At 46.5% G+C, this 19,794-nt stretch overlaps 1 protein-coding gene across 2 annotated transcripts in view; it reads left to right on the top strand.

Annotated features, from left to right (window-relative positions):
- Window positions 1-10,163: 10,163 nt before the first annotated feature.
- Window positions 10,164-19,794, top strand: part of shroom4 (shroom family member 4) — a 159,403-nt gene continuing 149,772 nt past the window's right edge. For both annotated transcript variants that reach the window (XM_084327495.1, XM_084327494.1), the window contains exon 1: window positions 10,164-10,397. In XM_084327495.1, coding sequence (XP_084183621.1) covers window positions 10,275-10,397 — 123 coding nt within the window. In that variant the 5' untranslated portion in view covers window positions 10,164-10,274. The remainder of the gene's footprint in view (window positions 10,398-19,794) is intronic.

Raw genomic sequence — 19,794 nt, 5'->3', positions numbered from 1 at the left:
AACTATACTCATATTCACCACGGTATAAAACGAAAATGTATAGATGAAAAGATTATTTGTTTTTTGCATGTTGACCGGAAGAAACCCACTGACAATCGACGGCGTTATTAGATCCATAGCTATAATATAAAATATAGGGTTAGCTCTACAAACAAAGTGAGCGATTACATGGGGTTAATGGGTGGCATGGCCTATGCACTTCCCAGAAGGGGCGTGGCACTCAATGTGTTAAAGGAACACGTGAAAGGTTAAAGGAACACGCCAACATTTTGGGAAATTAACTTATCTTCTTCTCCAGAGAGAGCCAAGAAGATAGATACCAGTTTCCTCTCTGTGCGTTCAGTAGAAAACTATCTGGCTGCACGTTAGCCTAACTTAGCACAATGAATGGAAGCGGACATGTACGGGTAGCCTACGCATTGTCCAACTAATAATAATGGCTTGGATTTATATAGCGCTCTTCATGACACCCAGAGCGCTTCACAGAGTCCATTATTCGTTCATACACAGTCATACCGGTGGTGGTAAGCTACAATTGCAGCCAGAGCTGCCCTGAGGCAGACTCACGGAAGCGTGGCGAATAATCATCGCCTACGGCGCCTCCGACCACCACCAACATTCATTCACATGCATACACATTCATACGAGGCAAGTAGGTTAAGTGTCTTGCCCAAGGACACAACGGCAATGGGATGGACATGGGCTTGAGCGGAATTCGAACCACCAACCCTTCGATCATTGGACGACCCGCTCTACCCCTGAGCCAAAGCCAACACCTCTCCCGAAGGCTACCCGTACATGTCCGCTTCCATTCATTCATGGCGTGCTTGGGACGGAAGATGGAGCTACCAAGAGACAGCAAGCTGAGGCTACTGGCCCCCGAACTGGACGAGAAAGACCTCATACGTGTCGGAGGCCGCCTACGACGGGCTCAGGGCCTCACTGAGGACAGCAAACACCCCATCCTACTCCCCTCGAAGCATCCGGTGACTAACTTGGTGATTCGTCACTATGACACCAAATTGTATCACCCTGGAGCGGAGCGGCTCTTCGCGGAGCTCAGGAGAAGGTTCTGGATACTTCGCGGCCGGGAGGCTGTGCGGCGTTACCAACGGTCATGCACAGACTGCCAGAAGCTCAGAGCCCAACCCATCATGCCACGAATGGCTGACCTCCCATCCTGCCGCCTCCGTCTCCAAGAAGCGCTCTTCCACAACACAGGCATGGACTGCTTCGGGCCCTTCACCATCAAGGCGGAGATCGGGAGAGCAACTGCTAAGAGATGGGGAATCATCTTCAAGTGCCTCACCACGAGAGCCGTCCATCTCGAGGTGCTGGCTGAAATGACAACAGACAGCTTCCTCCAGTCATTCCGTCGATTTACTGGAAGGAGAGGGCGACCCCATACCTTATGGTCTGATCACGGGACGAATTTCAAGGGAGGAGAAGCTGAACTCATCAAGAGTTACCACCAGATGAGTGAGGAGTTGAGGGACGAGCTGGCCTCCCAACAGGTCACCTTCTCCTACAACCCTCCAAATGCACCCCACTTCGGTGGAACGTGGGAGAGAGAGGTCAAGTCAGTAAAGGCTGCTCTAGCAGCCACGCTCAGAGGACAGGTTCCGAAGGCAGAGGTCTTCAACACCGTGCTGGTGGAGATTGAAGCCATTCTGAATTCCAAGCCACTGGGGTACGTCAGTAGCGACGCGGCCGATCTCGACCCCATAACACCCAACAGCCTTTTGATGGGGCGGCGAGACGCGGCCCTTCCCTTTGCGGTCTACGCCTCCACCGAGATCATCGGCAGAAGACAATGGAGGTATAGTCAGGCTCTAGCCGACCAATTCTGGAAGAGGTTCACCACCGAATATCTCCCATCGCTGCAAGGCCGCCGCAAGTGGATCACTGAAAGAGGCAACCTAGAACCAGGAACCCCAGTCATGATCGTGGATCAGGCACTCCCCCGAGCCCGCTGGCTCACCGGAGGGGTGAAGAGTGTGGTAAAAGGGCAAGACGGAAGAGTCCGCTCTGCTATCGTGGATGTCGGAGGAAGAACATACCACAGACCAGTGGCTCGACTGATCCGACTACCCCCGTACTCTGACTCTGACCAGCCTGAGTGACTACTAGACATTCAGCAGACCTCAGTACTGATTAGCGCCGCAAATCAGGGGGCGGCTGTGCTGAAGGGTCTGCAATTAGGTAAAATTAGACCTAAAATAATCCCCCTTTAAGTTAATATGTGGGAGTTAAGTTATTATTTACCACATAATGTTACACTGTCTGCCTATTGATGGCATCTCAGGTTATATGACGGTGCTGCCATCTAGTGGGCCAGAGGTGGTAGTGTTCCCTCGTATCTGCGTCACTTCCTCTCTATGAGTTGTTGACGTTGAACTTGACCGGACACGCAAGAGAGCGGACGTACACACAGCGTTGCTCTCGTTAACGTTATAGTTTGACGGTGACCAAGTATGTAAAGTGACTTACCAAGCGGACATTATACCACCAATAGAGAGTGAGTTTAGTACCCAGCTAATTTGATGTTTAGTAAACGTCTGGGATTAGCATATTACAGCGGACTATAGTATTCCCCATCTATCGTTACCAGTTAGCCGAAGCTAGCTAGCTCGGCGCTAATACCTAAAGTAGCTTCGGCTCATGCTTCGATAGCTGTTCTATACTGGACATATCAGTCGATATATAACACAGACCAGAGAACATTTAGATAGTGTCTGTGTCGCTGTAAAGGGACACAACTAGTCGTAAGAAGTAGCCATAGCAGTAGCCTGTGGTACAGAGGGGACCAGCGTGTCTGCAGCAGCTGTCGGCGTGCGCCGTGCAGCACCACGGAGCGGAGCGAGACACTCGGACCACCACAGCGGAGCATCTGGTCTGCAGGAGCAGACTGGTGGCGCCTATTGGACCGGGCAGCGTCTTCCCGCCCTCATCAACACGCAGCGGTCTACTACTCCTCATCACCTCCATCTCTCTCATCCTGCAGAGGGAATTGTTCCTCTGTCACAGTGGTAACCGCGGCAACGTTTGGCCAGAACACTTTATTAGAACTATTTGGGCGCCCATCTAAATTTAGTAATAGTATTTAATTAGGCTTTGTGTAATGTGATAACAATATTTTGTATGCATCTTTTTTCCCCTTTTTTGCTTATATAAAAGTCAAACAGTTTCCTCGCTCTTTCTAGTTTAGGTGACTCCATTTTAAGTTATTCACTCAGTTGTGTATTTGGTACAATTAGTTTAAGAGTTAAGGCATCCTACCACACCCCCTAAGGTGATAATTATATACAGTCCTCTAAGCTCCCGCACAGTAAGGTTTTACCTCATGGACATGACCGGGGGTTCTGTCTCCCAGGCGGTTCTGAGGTCTGTGACCTCTCCTGCTTCCCGTCCTTTGGTGGGGTAGCAGGAGTGTGTGGGTGTGGGCCACAATGTGTTGTGTCACACGTGGTTCCGCCTGTGCTGTGCGTTCAAGAGGTTCTAGTTCCCTCTTGTTCGCACTCGGGTGGAGTTGACTGCCGCCGCCTCTTCATTAGGAAGAGTGGGGTGACGGGACTCCCCTCCCCCCTGATGTGGGCTTACGGGTCCTCAGGGGGTGCATTTGTCGGGCCTCGCGTCCGCTCTACCCCATATCTCGGTATGGCTTAAGAGCGGGACGCGATGCCAGTACGAGTATATAACGATAGGTTATGTATATAACCTAGTTATATGAGTACTGGCTAAGCGTCCCGCTCTTAGCGTGCCCTGAGTTCCCTTGGGGAAACTTTTCTTTGGAAACGATTTTCCGAGGAAGAGTGAGTGGTGACCACGCCTAGTACTATATAGTATGTCACTAGGGCGGGGCCTGGCAGGTGCTGGGTGTATTTGTTTTTTATTCGTTGATGGAGTACACTAGGTACATGAGATGAGGTATATCTCGGTATGGCTTAAGAGCAGGACGCTTGGCCAGTACTCATATAACTAGGTTATATACATAACCTATCGTTAGTTCTGCCCCTCTTGACTGACAAAACGTTTTGAACAAACTTAATGTCATAGCTTGTATTTGATGATATTCTTCTTTGTTATTTACTTGAATGGTTTGATCATTGATTGATGGAGTAATATGGGGTTCTGATCAACTCAAATTATTTGTTAACATTACATCAGCTAACATATATTTTTACATCTATGCAAATGCATATGCAATATGCATAACTTGAATAAGTAATAAATACAGAAACAACATGTTTAACAATATGTAAATGAGTAGCTACATTTATTTTACATTACATTAACATTTATGCTGTCTTTGGCCCTTTGAGGGCAACCATAATGCTGATGTGGCCCTCTGTGAAAATTTGTTTGACACCCCTGGCCTACACCAAGAGGAAACTGGTATCTATCTTCTTGTCTCTCTCTGAAGAAGACGATAAGCTAATTTCCCCAAAATGTTGGCGTGTTCTTTTAAAGCTCCGGGAGAGGTGTTTTTGGCCAACAGCTATAGGCTAGCTGGTCTGTATCCGCTTCCATTCATTTGTGCTAAGCTAGGCTAGCTTGCAGCCGGATAACTTTCCACTGATCGCACAGAGGAAATGAACCACTACATCATCTCTGGGCTTGCAGATGTGAGCTTGCTGAGCTCATACCAGCTCTGTGACTGGCATCTTGGCAAACGGTATGTGAGACCTTGTCTTGAGACCAAGCCCTGTGTAGGAATGCTGTTGATCTATAATCCGATTAGTCTCCCAGACGATTGTGAATCAAATCTAAACATAGATATAGCCAGTGCTCCCTGGTCAGCCCTCTTCCTCTGAGAAGCTATTCAGACCCCGATCCCAACTCACAGTGGAGCGCTGTTGACCTATAATCAGGTCGGTCCTCCAGACGATTATCTATTAAATCTGTAGACGTTGGTAGCCCCTATAGTTTGTGTTCCTTTGCAGCCTGCCTCCTTTTAGAAAGCTATTTAGGCCCTGGTCCCATGTCACAGGAGGAATGGGGCAATTCTATTATCATGAGCATCTACAGCGTGAAGTCAATCAAATATCAGAATGAAAGGGCTTTTCTCAATAATGTGAATGCATATTTAAATTGGCCATCGTCTGTACACTCTTGACGATAAATTAATTGGCTCACACTCATTTACAAAAACGTTCCTTGGTCTGACCCCTCCGTATTTGAGATACACTTGTTAAAATTGTCATCTACTCCCTGTAACACCAGAGCTGCTCACCATATCTCGCTAGATGTTCCCCGTGTTAACACTTCCTTCTGTCAATCCTCCTTCCAATGTGCTGCTCCCAGCACTTGGAACGAGATGCAAAATACTTTGAAAATGGACAAATTGATCCTCGCTACTTTTAAGGACTCTATCGCAGAGTTGTTTACACACCTGCAACTGTCACCCAGCCTTTTAACTGTCATTTGACTGTTCTACTTCATGTATGCCCCTTTGTTATTTTATTTGGTTTGTTTGATGTGTGTTTTAATCATTTCCATTACATCTGATCTGTGATGTATGTACTGTATGTGTATCTGTCTCTTTTCTATTTATCTTATTACATTTTTTGTGTCCCCTTTCCCTGTTACCCTTCAAGGGGACATTTTGTCCTCTCGCCAGGCCGTCATTGAAAATAAGAATTTGTTCTTAGATTCAAGATTCAAGAGGTTTATCTTAAGTTGGGATCGAATCCCACTGGAACCGTCTCTCCTGTGTCTCCTCTACTCTGTCTCCCTCTCAGACGTCCTACTGTCACAATAAAGAACCGTCTCTCCTGTGTCTCCTCTACTCTGTCTCCCTCTCAGACGTCCTACTGTCACAATAAAGAACCTTCTCTCCTGTGTCTCCTCTACTCTGTCTCCCTCTCAGACGTCCTACTGTCACAATAAAGAACCTTCTCTCCTGTGTCTCCTCTACTCTGTCTCCCTCTCAGACGTCCAACTGTCTCAATAAAGAACCTTCTCTCCTGTGTCTCCTCTACTCTGTCTCCCTCTCAGACATCCTACTGTCTCAATAAAGAACCGTATCTCCTGTGTCTCCTCTACTCTGTCTCTCTCTCAGACGTCCTACTGTCTCGATAAAGAACCTTCTCTCCTGTGTCTCCTCTACTCTGTCTCCCTCTCAGCCTTCCTACTGTCTCAATAAAGAGCCTTCTCTCCTGTGTCTCCTCTACTCTGTCTCCCTCTCAGCCTTCCTACTGTCTCAATAAAGAACCGTCTCTCCTGTGTCTCCTCTACTCTGTCTCCCTCTCAGACGTCCTACTGTCTCAATAAAGAACCGTCTCTCCTGTGTCTCCTTTACTCTGTCTCCCTCTCAGACGTCCTACTGTCTCAATAAAGAACCGTCTCTCCTGTGTCTCCTTTACTCTGTCTCCCTCTCAGACGTCCTACTGTCTCAATAAAGAACCGTCTCTCCCGTGTCTCCTCTACTCTGTCTCCCTCTCAGACGTCCTACTGTCTGTCATAATCTGAACTCTCTGAACAATCCTCTGCCGCCCCCGGGCGGTCTGTTCGCGGTGCTACAGGCCGCCGCCCTTTCTATGGGTCTTTATTTACCTATTCTGTCAAGTCTGTTGTCTATCATTTATATCATGCTCCCTGTGTATCTCCCATTAGTCCTTATGTCCTAGTCTAGCCTGTTGTTCCCTGTGTGTGTATTCATATTCATATGTTCGTCTAGTCCTGTATTCCCAGTGTTGTATTAGTATTCTTGTGTCTGTCAGCACCAGCTGTTTTCCATCATAATCAGTACCTGTATATATTCATGCCACTCTCTGTCTACCAGTGTCGCGCCATTGTTTGGTTATCCTGTCAGTACCCTTCCGTGCTGTGTTCTGCCTCCCCGGTGTTATCCTGGCTGTCGTGCTACTCTGCTTATCCTTTGTGAAAGCCTTGTTATTCTGTATTTCCCCTGTGAGTCCGTTCCTACTTCTTAGCCATGTTTTCCAGCCCTGCTGAGGTTTTTGTTCCCGTGTTTTAAGTTCGGTTTTGTTTTGTACCCCTGTAACGTGTGCCTTGTTCACTATGCTCAGTAAAAGCCTGGTTATCTGCAACTTCGACTCGTGCTCGTCTCTCTCTCACCCATCATTGTCCTGTGCTTGAATCCTACCCACTTCTCCTAAACACCTCACTACAACACTGTCTCAATAAAGAACCGTCTCTCCTCTGTCTCCTCTACTCTGTCTCCCTCTCAGCCTTCCTACTGTCTCGATAAAGAACCTTCTCTCCTGTGTCTCCTCTACTCTGTCTCCCTCTCAGCCTTCCTACTGTCTCAATAAAGAACCTTCTCTCCTGTGTCTCCTCTACTCTGTCTCCCTCTCAGATGTCCTACTGTCTCAATAAAGAACCGTCTCTCCTGTGTCTCCTCTACTCTGTCTCCCTCTCAGCCTTCCTACTGTCTCAATAAAGAACCGTCTCTCCTGTGTCTCCTCTACTCTGTCTCCCTCTCAGATGTCCTACTGTCACAATAAAGAACCTTCTCTCCTGTGTCTCCTCTACTCTCAGCCGTCCTACTGTCTCGATAAAGAACCTTCTCTCCTGTGTCTCCTCTACTCTGTCTCCCTCTCAGACGTCCTACTGTCTCAATAAAGAACTGTCTCTCCTGTGTCTCCTCTACTCTGTCTCCCTCTCAGCCGTCCTACTGTCTCGATAAAGAACCTTCTCTCCTGTGTCTACTCTGTCTCCCTCTCAGATGTCCTACTGTCTCAATAAAGAACTGTCTCTCCTGTGTCTCCTCTACTCTGTCTCCCTCTCAGACGTCCTACTGTCTCAATAAAGAACCTTCTCTCCTCTGTCTCCCCTACTCTGTCTCCCTCTCAGACGTCCTACTGTCTCAATAAAGAACCTTCTCTCCTCTGTCTCCTCTACTCTCTCTCCCTCTCAGCCTTCCTACTGTCTCGATAAAGAACCTTCTCTCCTTGTACAGTAAAGACCAGTGTCCCCCCCCCTACCCAACCCCCCCCCCCACACCTCCAATGTACAGCCCCACCCACCCAACCCCACCCCACCTACCCAACCTCCTCCAATGTACAGTTTCTACGTCAAATGTATATAACTCTTTTTCTGGACACTTTTTGTATCACAAACAGTACTGTATTTGCAAATCTGGTATGTCATAAATGTATAGATGTAGCACTGTCTATCTGTATGTCGTGTGTGTCATATGATGAATTGAAAATGGGGGACCCTGATGTAAACAAGATGAAAGTCTTTCTCTGGTCTGCATCCCCTTAACAATTGTATGTATTGAGCTGTACTGTACTGTACCCATTCTGCAATCTGTTAATAAACTTTTCAATCAATCAATCAATCAATCAATCCTGTGTCTCCCTCTCAGCCTTCCTACTGTCTCAATAAAGAACCTCTGTTTACTGTGAGTGATCTGTAGTGCTGAATTTCCCTTGGGATAAATAAAGTATTTATATTCTATTATATTATATTCTCCTGTGTCCCTCCTAGCTCCTACTCTGTCTCCTACTACCATCTCAATAAAGAAAAATACTAAGAGGGGTGAACTGAATGCCCACCTTCATTTTGGAGAAAACAAGAAAAAGAAAAAAAATATTGCTGTTCTGTGAGTGAAGAATTGTTCATGGGGAATGAGCCACAGGTTTGCTGATAGTCAAGCCAAGCACACCTCTCATTTGACCAATATAAACTCATCATCTGGATAAGAAGTGTGATGCCTGGGCATGTAAAATGATCTCTCTCTCTCTCACACACACACACACACGCAGTTAAGTGGAGCTGTGTTGTGGCATTCCACAACAGTTATTATCTACAATCTCGCTCATTGTGTGGAGAGAGTGTGGGAAAACTGTGAGCGATGGGGGCCGTCAATATATCTGAACAAGAGCCAGACCACATGGGTCCGAATGAAAATGATTGAAATTAAACTGATTATGTTAGGGAATTATCACTGGACACTGACCAAAGAACCCAGGACTAATGACGGCAATCAAGCGAGTAATGCGAATAGAAAGTTTATAAGTATAAAAGCCACACAATACGGTTACACATGCAGAAGACTGGTGTGAGGACTAAAATATGAGAAAATGTGTTGCCAAATATTATGGTTGGCCCGGGCCCCTATAGGCACACATGGGCTGGATAGTTTCACTCTATAGTTCACCCTGTCGCCTAATGCTGTGGTGGGCCTATTATAGCCATATTCCATATATAGTCTTCTCATTCAAAAATATGCTATTGTTATGCCTACATATTATCCAGGATGCAAACTGTTCAAAGATTTCCTCTGGTCAAAACGTGGTCGGACCTACTATTTGGTTAGTGCAAATAGGCACTTTGTGCTTATTGGTGCGTAAAATGTATCGATAACAGTCGGCACGGGGTCGGCTACTAAAGTAGCGGGTTTCGGGTTTCAAATGAAGGGGCGGCGGACTCTCTGTTGATACAATCACTTCGCCGAAGTTGTCGTTTAGAGCCTGGCGTTGATACAAACGGCGGTCGGTAATATCATAGATATATATAGAACACTAGATAGCTTGCCCGCGCTGCCGGCCCTGCCGGCCAATGGAGAGCGACGTCACTGAACCGCCGCCATATTGTGAGGGTCAGCCTTGAGTGAGTGAGCTGCACAGACAAAAATACTTAACTCGCTGAAATATTGACCGATTTACAAACGGTTTGGTTTATTACAAGCATTATTAACGTGGCTATGCGCTATGATTCAAGCGGTTTGTAAAAAAAAAACATCTTTAATTTTTTTTTTATAAGTATGCAGTATCATAACTACATCTTTGCTGTTTATAGCAAACCAACCCGTTTGTAAATCCGTCAATATTTCAGCGAGTTACGAGTATTTTTGTCTGTGCAGCTCACTCACTCTCTCAAGGCTGACCCTCCCAAGATGGCGGCGGTTCAGTGACGCTGGTGACTCCGCCTTAAGCTATCCAGTGTTCTATAGATATCTATGGGTAATATACCCTGTGGTGCCTCCCCTGGACACTCCCCATTGGATGGCCCTGGGCAAACCTCTCCGCCATTGGCCGCTGATCGTGTCACTCACACTCGAATAGTGGGACAGGCTTCCCTCACTTTGGAAGAAGTTTTTTTTGTTGCCCTCCCCCTCGCCTCTTCCAGTTACACACACTCGGCTCCTTCTTCATGCATTGCATTCGTGGTTGGAATAGTGATGGAGAGTCGGGCAGCAGCGCAGCCACCGACGCCGGTGGAAGGAGGAGCGCGTTGATTATTATTCGGCCGCTGTTACCGAGCGCGGATAGCGGGAGCGGGAGCCAAGAGAGAGAAAGAGAATGGAAACGGTGGAACAACTCGTGTCGTTCAACCACATCCAGGTCCAGCTGACCGGGGGCGCGCCCTGGGGCTTCACGCTGAAGGGAGGGCTGGAGCACGGCGAGCCCCTCACCATCACTAAAGTGAGTCTTGTGTGTTTTTTTTTTTTTTTTTTACCAAACCCCAACAAAGACAAGAGATTGATTGATTGAAAACTTTATTAACAGATTGCAGAATGGGTCCAATACTGTAGTACAGCTCAATACATACAATTGTTAAGGGGATGCAGACCAGAGAAAGACGTTCGTCTTGTTTACATCAGGGTCCCCCATTTTCAATTCATCATAACATGACATTCTGATAGACAGTGTTTACTCGCAGTGTGACTCTCTGAGCAGTGCTTTGTTCCAAGTTTCAAATGTTTTATTTGTCACATATAATAAGGTACACACGTACACACTACAGTGCAATGCTTAGTTCTGTATGACCCTCCTGAAAGTGTGCTTCATGCAGTGAAACAAAAAGAATAAAGACCAAACACACTATACACAATATACAAACTAAAAAGCAACATTTCTCTGCATGCAAAACGTTTCTCTTGTGTTGCGCCTTTTCGCCCGTGCAGATGTTTCTTCTTCTGTGTGGCTTTCTTTAGGAACGATCAGATCGCAACCTTGTTCCGCTTCATTCAAAGGCACTATTATAAATTGTGATTTATTGTTCGAGACTAAAGCAAATATCCGGTGCAACAAGGCAGGGCCCGGTTGGCTGGTAGTCAGATATGTCAGCTGTCACTGTCCTCCATGAAACCTTTTGATCTAGTAATAGTTTCATTATCCAATCGTTTGAGCTAAAGCTAATTTATTAATCAAATCCACTCGTTTTATTACTAATTTAGCCCATGCACAACAGCCTACTTTTAATATTCAGCAGCCAAATCTGACCTCTTATTGAATTAACCTTTTGCAGACTGTGATGAGACAACAACATTTTCGATCCAGTCCGATTAGAAGAATAGTGGGGGATGATACATTCGTCGTCATTACGCGCATAGAGTGGTCTATTGTTATTTATGCATGACTGCCCTCAGTGCCCTGGGAGGTTAGTTTCGGCTCTTTTTTTTTTTATCTCCCGCTGCAGGGGGCGATAAGAAACTCATTCGCTGTTCGGATTTGACACGAGGTTAACCGGGGCTGGTACCGTAACCGGCTATGTCCGGGCCGGTAGTCAGTGATGAAGCAAGGGGCGACGTTTCCTACCCGACCCTTTTCTCACGGTATCACACCGCGGGGGTGGGGTGTGTGTGTTTGAATTACTGCAAGTAATTAGTGTGTGTGTGTGTGTGTGTGTGTGTGTGTGTGTGTGTGCAGTGCACTGTGCAGGGGTATGCATCATATGTGTAGACGGCCTATATCTGTTCCGTTCAGAACTTAACGTTTGCCTACTGCCATGCAGTTTCTTTCTTTCGCCCTCCTTTCTTTCCCTCCCTCCCTCCCTCTCTCACCCACTCATTGTAAACTTGTGCAGCCTGGTGTAACTGTGTTGGTCAGTGACATCTGTATTCAGCAGCAGGGAATGGAAAGGCCTGGATCAGTCATCTGGAAACACACACACACACACACACACACACACACAGACCCCTGGGAAAAGGTTACTGGGACTCTGCTGAAGGAGATAAAAATCACACAGTGGTCTCTGGCTGTTGTGGCTACTTATCACACACACCGAGCCGGGCACTAACTGCAGAATGAGGAAACTGTGTAAAACACGGTTTAATGATTAAGTGTCAGGACCTCCAACAGAAGAGAGGGGAGGAGGAAGAGGACGAGAGGTTGAGACTTGAGAGAGGGAGGTATGAAAGAGATGAGTGTGTGTATAATGTGTTTTAGTTTTGGCAGCAGAATAGTTTCCATTTCTCTCTCTCTCTCCACACACACACACACACACACACACACACACACACACACACACAGTGGTTTTCTGTGTCTGCATGAGCTGCATAGTGCATACAGTCTGTCATGATACTCTGTGCTCCTTGAGAGAGAGAGAGGGGGGGGGGGGGGGGTGGAGAGAGAAAAGGGGGAGATAGGCAGAGAGGGAGGTAGAAAGAGAGGGAGAAGGAGAAGACAGGGAGGGAGACAGGAAGAGAGAGTGACAGGAAGAGAGAGACAGATGGGTAGAGGAAGAGAGAGAGACGGAGGAAGAGAGAGATAGAAGGAGAGAGACAGGTAGAGGAAGCAGGAGAGAGATGGAGGAAGAGAGACAGGAAGAGAGAGACAGAGGAAGAGAGAGAGACGGGTAGAGGAAGCAAGAGAGAGGGAAGGAGAGAGAGACAGAGGAAGAGAGAGAGAGAGAGAGAGACAGGTAGAGGAAGCAAGAGAGAGGTTAGGAGAGGGAGAGACAGACAGACAGAGGAAGAGGTGAGAGAGAGGGATAACGGAGAGAGGCGGGAGAGAGATGAGTCAGAGACATGAGAGGAGAGATTATGCAGGTGGAATTAACACATTGTGCACAGACTTTGAGGTGCAGTGGGTGACTTTCATTCATGGTGTTACGAGTGTGCTGTCTGTGCTTCAGGCTGCGTAATGTATGTTGGCTGGTGTGAAGAGGCGGGGGGGGGGGGCAAGCAAGTTAGCTCATGAGTTACATGTGTGAGAGACTGAGAGCACACACACACACAGGTTGACTCACTCGAAGGGTAACTAGCCTGTACACATTCTCACTCGCACACACACACTTCATTTTAATTTAATGTCCTACTTTTATTTAAACTCGTAAGACATATAGGCACAATAAACAAGAATAAACTATACAAAATCTGCTAAGACGGTTACAAGTCGACACACAGTGGTCGGAGATCATACTTTTAAATGCAGCAAAAGAAAGAAGAACCTTCAGCTTCAGAGTCACACACACGCTTACATACACACACACTCACACACACACTCACACACTCACACTCACACTCAGACTCACATACACACACGCCAGCAGCCCCTCCTCAGTTGATAAGTGTAATAATCTGTCATTATGGTCTTAGTGGACGTCATTATCGGTCGGCCATTATTAACGATATAATGTTGTACGAGTTAGTTACTGGAAATTAGGGCTGCAGCTAACAACAATTTTGATATTGGATAAATCTGTCGATTATTACTTCGATTGATCAGATGCTGATTTATTTTGTTCATAATCTCACACGCATCCAAAAAAACGCTAAACAGTTTTGCACACATTAATTTAGTTTTGACAGAGTAAATTAGTTTGAATATGGCCGCCAGTGATGTTCTCATGGCCGTTGAATCCTTGTCTTGTGTTAATTTATGAATGAATGAATGAATGAAAAGTTAATTTCTTGGACATGTTATTCTTCTTATTTCTTCAAACAACTCACAGTGTCTTGATCCGTCAGACCAAACAATCTTAACAACAAATTAAAAAAAAATCCTTAAAGGAAAAAAAAACATTTAAAAAAGAACAAAGAAAAAAACAGGATTTATAAACAAAAGAGCAATGTGTTTGGTTAGCAGACATGTCCAAAAAAAAGGACAGCTCGATAAGTTAGCAGTCGCTATAAGACAAGGTATTGCTATTTTCTCTTCTACACATCATTTCAGTATTCAATGTCCCAGATGACATCACCGGTGGCCATATTCAATCTAATTTACTCTCAATAACTGTCGGACTAATTTTGTGCAAAACTGTTTTGAGTTTTTTGATGTGTGAGATTATGCGCAAAATAAATGGCTGTTTAAACAATAAAGTAGGGGTGGACGGTATGGTCTAAAATTTATATCACGGTATAATTTGAAGCATAGACGGTAACGGTATATATCACGGTATCATCGTTTTTGATAAATTTTTTTTTTTTAATTTTATATAATTTTATTTTTATTTTTTTTATAAAATATATATATTATATAATTAGACTTGTACTGGTATTATCTGCGAGACATCGCCACCACGCAACAAGCTCCACTGTCTGTGTACTACGGCCAGGATTCTCCGGAGCTGCACCTGGACCTATACTCTAGTAGCCTCAAGCAGAGCTACGGCCAGGATTCTCCGGCGCTGCACCTGGACCCTATTGTATTGGTATTATAACGTTAGCAAGCCCTCAGCTCGAATACGCATCGAATCAGTGTTATAAGACATTGATATCATGAGCTATCTGTAGCTACTGCATATATAACGTTAATACAACGCCTCAGTGAATTATTTAGTTCAATGGGACATTTCGTTTTGAACGGTGAACTAATTTGCGTTAACGTGAGCTAACAGGTAGCATACACGTCTCTAGTACTAGACTTTGTGGAGCGTTTGTTGATGTCAGGAGCTATCGGTAGCTGGCCGACTAGATACCGTTCGGTTAGACAATGCCCCATCATGTATTAAACTAAAAGTGAATAGTTGACTGGGTCATTTAGTAACGGTAGCTAAGCTAACGTTAGCTCAGGGAGACGCCGACAGCTCCCGTGTCCCGTCCCACTAGACTACTAGACCCGTGTTTACATGCGTGCGGTAGGGGCTGGCACGCCCACTGCGCGAAGCCTCCTAAATAACTTTTTCCAGTTCGCACATATCTATTATCTATGACTAATTCTATCTATTTTTAGGGGCAAATGCGAGTGAAATAGTCGCGCTGTGGTTACATGACGTCATTGCTATTTTAGAGCTGCACTACCGGTTACACGGTATACTCAAAATCCATACCGTAGAGCAAATTCATACCGTTTATACCGTATACCGTTTATACCGTCCACCCCTACAATAAAGCATTGTTTTTTGGTGAAGTGCCCCTTTAAGTCAACCTGTGTGTGTGCATGTGTGTGTGTGCGTGTGTGTGCGTGCAGCCTGTGTTGTTGTAGGGGGAGGGGCTCCTCTTGTAGCCGGAGACAGAGTTGGGATATAAGCCATTTGGTCAACATTCCACTAGTAGCATAACAAATCACTACTGCGTGTGTGTGTGTCTGTGTGTGTGTGTGTGTGCGTGTGTGTGTGTGCGCCTTGCGCTGCGCTTGGATTATGGTGGGAGTGTGTAACCGTATTGAAGACGCATGTTACACTCCGTATTTTGGTAGAAATGTAATTTCTCCCACTAATTCAAGAGCGTGCAGTTGAGTCAGCTTGAACTATAGTGTGGCCGCCCATCTGTCCCAAGCTGGGGGAGACTTGCTTCGGGAGGAAGCTACACAGGAAGCTAACGCTGTGACCCCTAATGGTGTGAAACAGTCTCATAGCTGAATAATTAGTTGTACCGTCATCACATGGCTGTACTTAAGGGGATCCAGTCACTCAGTCGGACAGTAAGCCTTAAGCAGTCCTGTCGTCCCTGTCGTCCAGTTGACTAATTGATCTTTCAACTAGTAGGGCAGTAGCCAGTTAGCCAGCCAGGCAGCTGGTCAGTCAGTTAGCCAGTTAACCAGACAGCCAGTCAGTCAGTAAGCTGGGGTTAGCCAGTTAGCCAGACAGCCAGTCTGTCAGCAAGCTAGTTAGCCAGACAACCAGTCTGTCAGCAAGCTGGTTAGCCAGTTAGCCAGACAGCCAGTCTGTCAGCAAGCTGGTTAGCCAGACAAGCCAGTCTGTCAGACTCAGTCAGCACGCTGGTCAGTCAGTTAGCCAGACAGCCAGTCTGTCAGCAAGCTGGTTAGCCAGACAGCCAGTCTGTCAGCAAGCGGTTAGCCAGACAGCCAGTCTGTCAGCAAGCTGGTTAGCCAGTTAGCCAGACAGCCAGTCTGTCAGCAAGCTGGTTAGCCAGACAGTCAGTCAGCAAGCTAGTTAGCCAGACAGCCAGTCTGTCAGCAAGCTAGTTAGCCAGACAGCCAGTCTGTCAGCAAGCTAGTTAGCCAGACAGCCAGTCTGTCAGCAAGCTGGTTAGCCAGACAAGCCAGTCTGTCAGACTCAGTCAGCAAGCTGGTCAGTCAGTTAGCCAGACAGCCAGTCATTTAGGCTAAGTAAATTTTTTGTTTGTTGTCACGATGCTTTAGGGCCAAAACTCCATAGCTCCTAGATGATGTCCAGGCTCTAGTGCCTCTCTAGCCTCTCCAGCCTCTCTCTAGTGCCTCTCTAGCCTCTCTGTGCCTCTCTAGTCTCTCTAGTCTCTCCAGCCTCTCTCTAGTGCCTCTCCAGCCTCTCTAGCCTCTCTGTGCCTCTCTAGTCTCTCCAGCCTCTCTAGCCTCTCTGTGCCTCTCTAGTCTCTCTAGCCTCTCTAGCCTCTCTGTTCCTCTCTAGTCTCTCTAGTCTCTCCTGCCTCTCCAGCCTCTCCAGCCTCTCCAGCCTCTCTCTAGCCTCTATCTAGTGCCTCTCTAGTCTCTCCAGCCTCTCTAGTCTCTCCAGCCTCTCCAGTCTCTCCAGTCTCTCTAGTCTCTCTAGTCTCTCTAGTCTCTCTAGTCTCTCCAGCCTCTCTAGCCTCTCTAGTCTCTCCAGCCTCTCTAGCCTCTCTAGCCTCTCTGTGCCTCTCTAGCCTCTCCTGCCTCTCCAGCCTCTCTAGCCTCTCTAGCCTCTCTCTAGTCTCTCTAGCCTCTCCTGCCTCTCCAGCCTCTCTAGCCTCTCTCTAGCCTCTCTAGCCTCTCTCTAGCCTCTCCAGCCTCTCTAGCCTCTCTCTAGCCTCTCTAGCCTCTCTCTAGCCTCTCCTGCCTCTCCAGTCTCTCCAGCCTCTCTAGTCTCTCTAGCCTCTCTAGTCTCTCTAGCCTCTCTAGCCTCTCTAGCCTCTCTAGTCTCTCTAGCCTCTCTAGTCTCTCTAGTCTCTCTAGCCTCTCTCCAGCCTCTCTAGCCTCTCTCTAGCCTCTCCAGCCTCTCTAGCCTCTCCAGCCTCTCTAGCCTCTCTCTAGCCTCTCTAGCCTCTCTCTAGCCTCTCTAGCCTCTCCAGCCTATCTCTAGCCTATCTGTGCCTCTCTATCATCTCTATCCTCTCTGTGCCTCTCTATCATCTCTAGCCTCTCCAGCCTCTCTAGTCTCTCTAGCCTCTCTCTAGCCTCTCTAGCCTCTCTCTAGCCTCTCTCCAGCCTCTCCAGCCTCTCTCCAGCCTCTCTCTAGCCTCTCTCCAGCCTCTCTCTAGCCTCTCTAGCCTCTCTCTAGCCTCTCCAGCCTCTCTAGCCTCTCCAGCCTCTCTAGCCTCTCCAGCCTCTCTCTAGTGCCTCTCTAGTCTCTCTAGCCTCTCCAGCCTCTCTAGCCTCTCCAGCCTCTCTCTAGTGCCTCTCTAGTCTCTCTAGCCTCTCTCTAGTCTCTCTAGTGCCTCTCTAGTCTCTCTAGTGCCTCTCTAGTCTCTCTAGCCTCTCTCTAGTGCCTCTAGTCTCTCCAGCCTCTCTAGCCTCTCCAGCCTCTCTAGCCTCTCTAGTCTCTCCAGCCTCTCTAGCCTCTCTCTAGTGCCTCTCTAGTCTCTCTAGCCTCTCTCTAGTGCCTCTAGCCTCTCTAGCCTCTCCAGCCTCTCCAGCCTCTCTAGTCTCTCCAGCCTCTCCAGCCTCTCTAGCCTCTCTCTAGTGCCTCTCTAGTCTCTCTAGCCTCTCTCTAGTGCCTCTAGTCTCTCCAGCCTCTCTAGCCTCTCTAGTCTCTCTAGTCTCTCCAGCCTCTCCAGCCTCTCTAGTCTCTCTAGTCTCTCTAGCCTCTCCAGCCTCTCTAGTCTCTCCAGCCTCTCTAGTCTCTCTAGTCTCTCTAGCCTCTCTAGCCTCTCTGTGCCTCTATGGTTCATGAAGCCTAGCAGACAGCAGAACCTGTTATCAATATATGAGCGTCTGGCTAACTGAGTGACCAGCTCGCTGACTGAGTCTGACTGGCTGGCTGTCTCAGTGGCCCACATGGGGCACTAACCGGGGAGGCTTGATTATTAGTATGTGGCGACGGGACGTCCCACTTGTTATCAGGTTAGCGAGATACCGTTTGTGGAGTTGTGTTGTTGTTGGGAAGGAGGATCTGCTCAGGCAAAGCAATAAATGCATGTTTCATGTTTTTATCAGTTCGGGAAATCTATTCATGGATGGCCTGTCTTGATATAGACGGGTATGATAAGGTAGAGACTAGAGAGAGAGACACACAGAGGGAGAGAGAAGTACAGTACCCAAATCCTTTACTTGAGTAAAAGTAGAAATACTTGAAATAGTAAAAACGGAAGTCCTCCCTCCAGCTAGAATGGCACAGGGCAGTTAGTGTTCTGGAGAAGCTGTAATGCTGATTGGAAGAGGATGGATGGACTACATAAACCTGCACCATGACACTGTTGTTACAAAATCAGTGTAACTTGTTCTGGAACAAAACAAATCATATCATTATACCAAAAGAAGAGATCATATTGTCATTTGATTTGTGTGTGTTTTTTTTTGTACATGCTAAATGGCTCGAAATAAACTTAATTCATTCATATTGTAATATGATATTATATCCGACCATGTACTTTGGCTCTACTCGCGATCATGCTAGCTTTTTGGGGGGTGGGGAGGGGGACACACACACACGAAATGAACGCCATTTCCCTGTAGATCACTGTTGCATTTGACCCATGTAAAAACTAGGGATGCACGATATTGATTTTGACACCGATACCGATAACTTTATGCTCCTCAAGCCGATAACCGATATCGATAACCGATATTTATTGTATTATAATTTTCTTTTTAATGTATATATATATTTTCTTATTTTTTTTTCAACATGAAACAAAACATATCACAATACAATAATAATACATAAAAAGACTTCCCAGGACAATAACTTAACACCAACTTAAATGTGACCTAACCAGACAACAGAAACAAAAGCCAAGACAACAGTTTTGACTGATAAAGTGACCATATTTATTTTTCCAAATGAAAATTCACAATCCGTCAACAACTTGTAATACATCCAACCTAAGACGCTCAAAGCTTTTTGTTCTTCTTTTTTCAAAGCGGAGCCTTGAAAAAAAGGCTTTGAGTGGACACATCACCACCACAACAAGTCACCTGCGGCATCACCACCGCTATGATGGTGTTAAAAGCCTACGACGCTAGAAGCTAGAAGCTAGAAGCTAGAAGCTAGAAGCTAGAAGCTGCTGTGAATCCAAAGCCAGCTATTGAAGAGTCGTTTGCTAAATTAAAGAAGTTTGACAGAAATGACCCTTTTCCCTCCTTGTGGAACTTCTGCATTGCATTTATTACAAATAGCAAGCAAACTTTTTCCTCTGAAATTCCGAGTACCGACGCGGCCATCTTTGTTTTAACGTCCGCGCTGATTCAGAAACTTACGTGGCTACGTCACAGCCAAGAAAGGGAGCGCTGGATTTGTGTAAAACGCCCTGTTCCTAAACCACACGCTGTCAGTTGTACCACAGTACTGGCAAAACGGGATGAGCCTACAGTCAAAACAAACGCTCTTCATTCCAATTCACCCACACGGCATTTTTTTTTTCCAAAAAATATATTATATTATTGGAGCTATTAATAACGTTATTATGACGTCATAATTGACGTCAATATCGGGCCGATATTGCTGATATCGGCCCGATAATTATCGGCCCGATAATTATCGTGCATCCCTAGGGCGGCTACGTGGCGTAGTGGGCAAGACGCT

The sequence above is a fragment of the Notolepis coatsorum genome (genome assembly GCF_963971535.1).
Source record: "Notolepis coatsorum genome assembly, chromosome: 13".
In the NCBI taxonomy this organism is placed as follows: Eukaryota; Metazoa; Chordata; class Actinopteri; order Aulopiformes; family Paralepididae; genus Notolepis; species Notolepis coatsorum.
The sequence above is the reverse complement of the archived record's forward strand: the minus strand, read 5'-3'. Positions and strand labels throughout refer to the sequence as shown.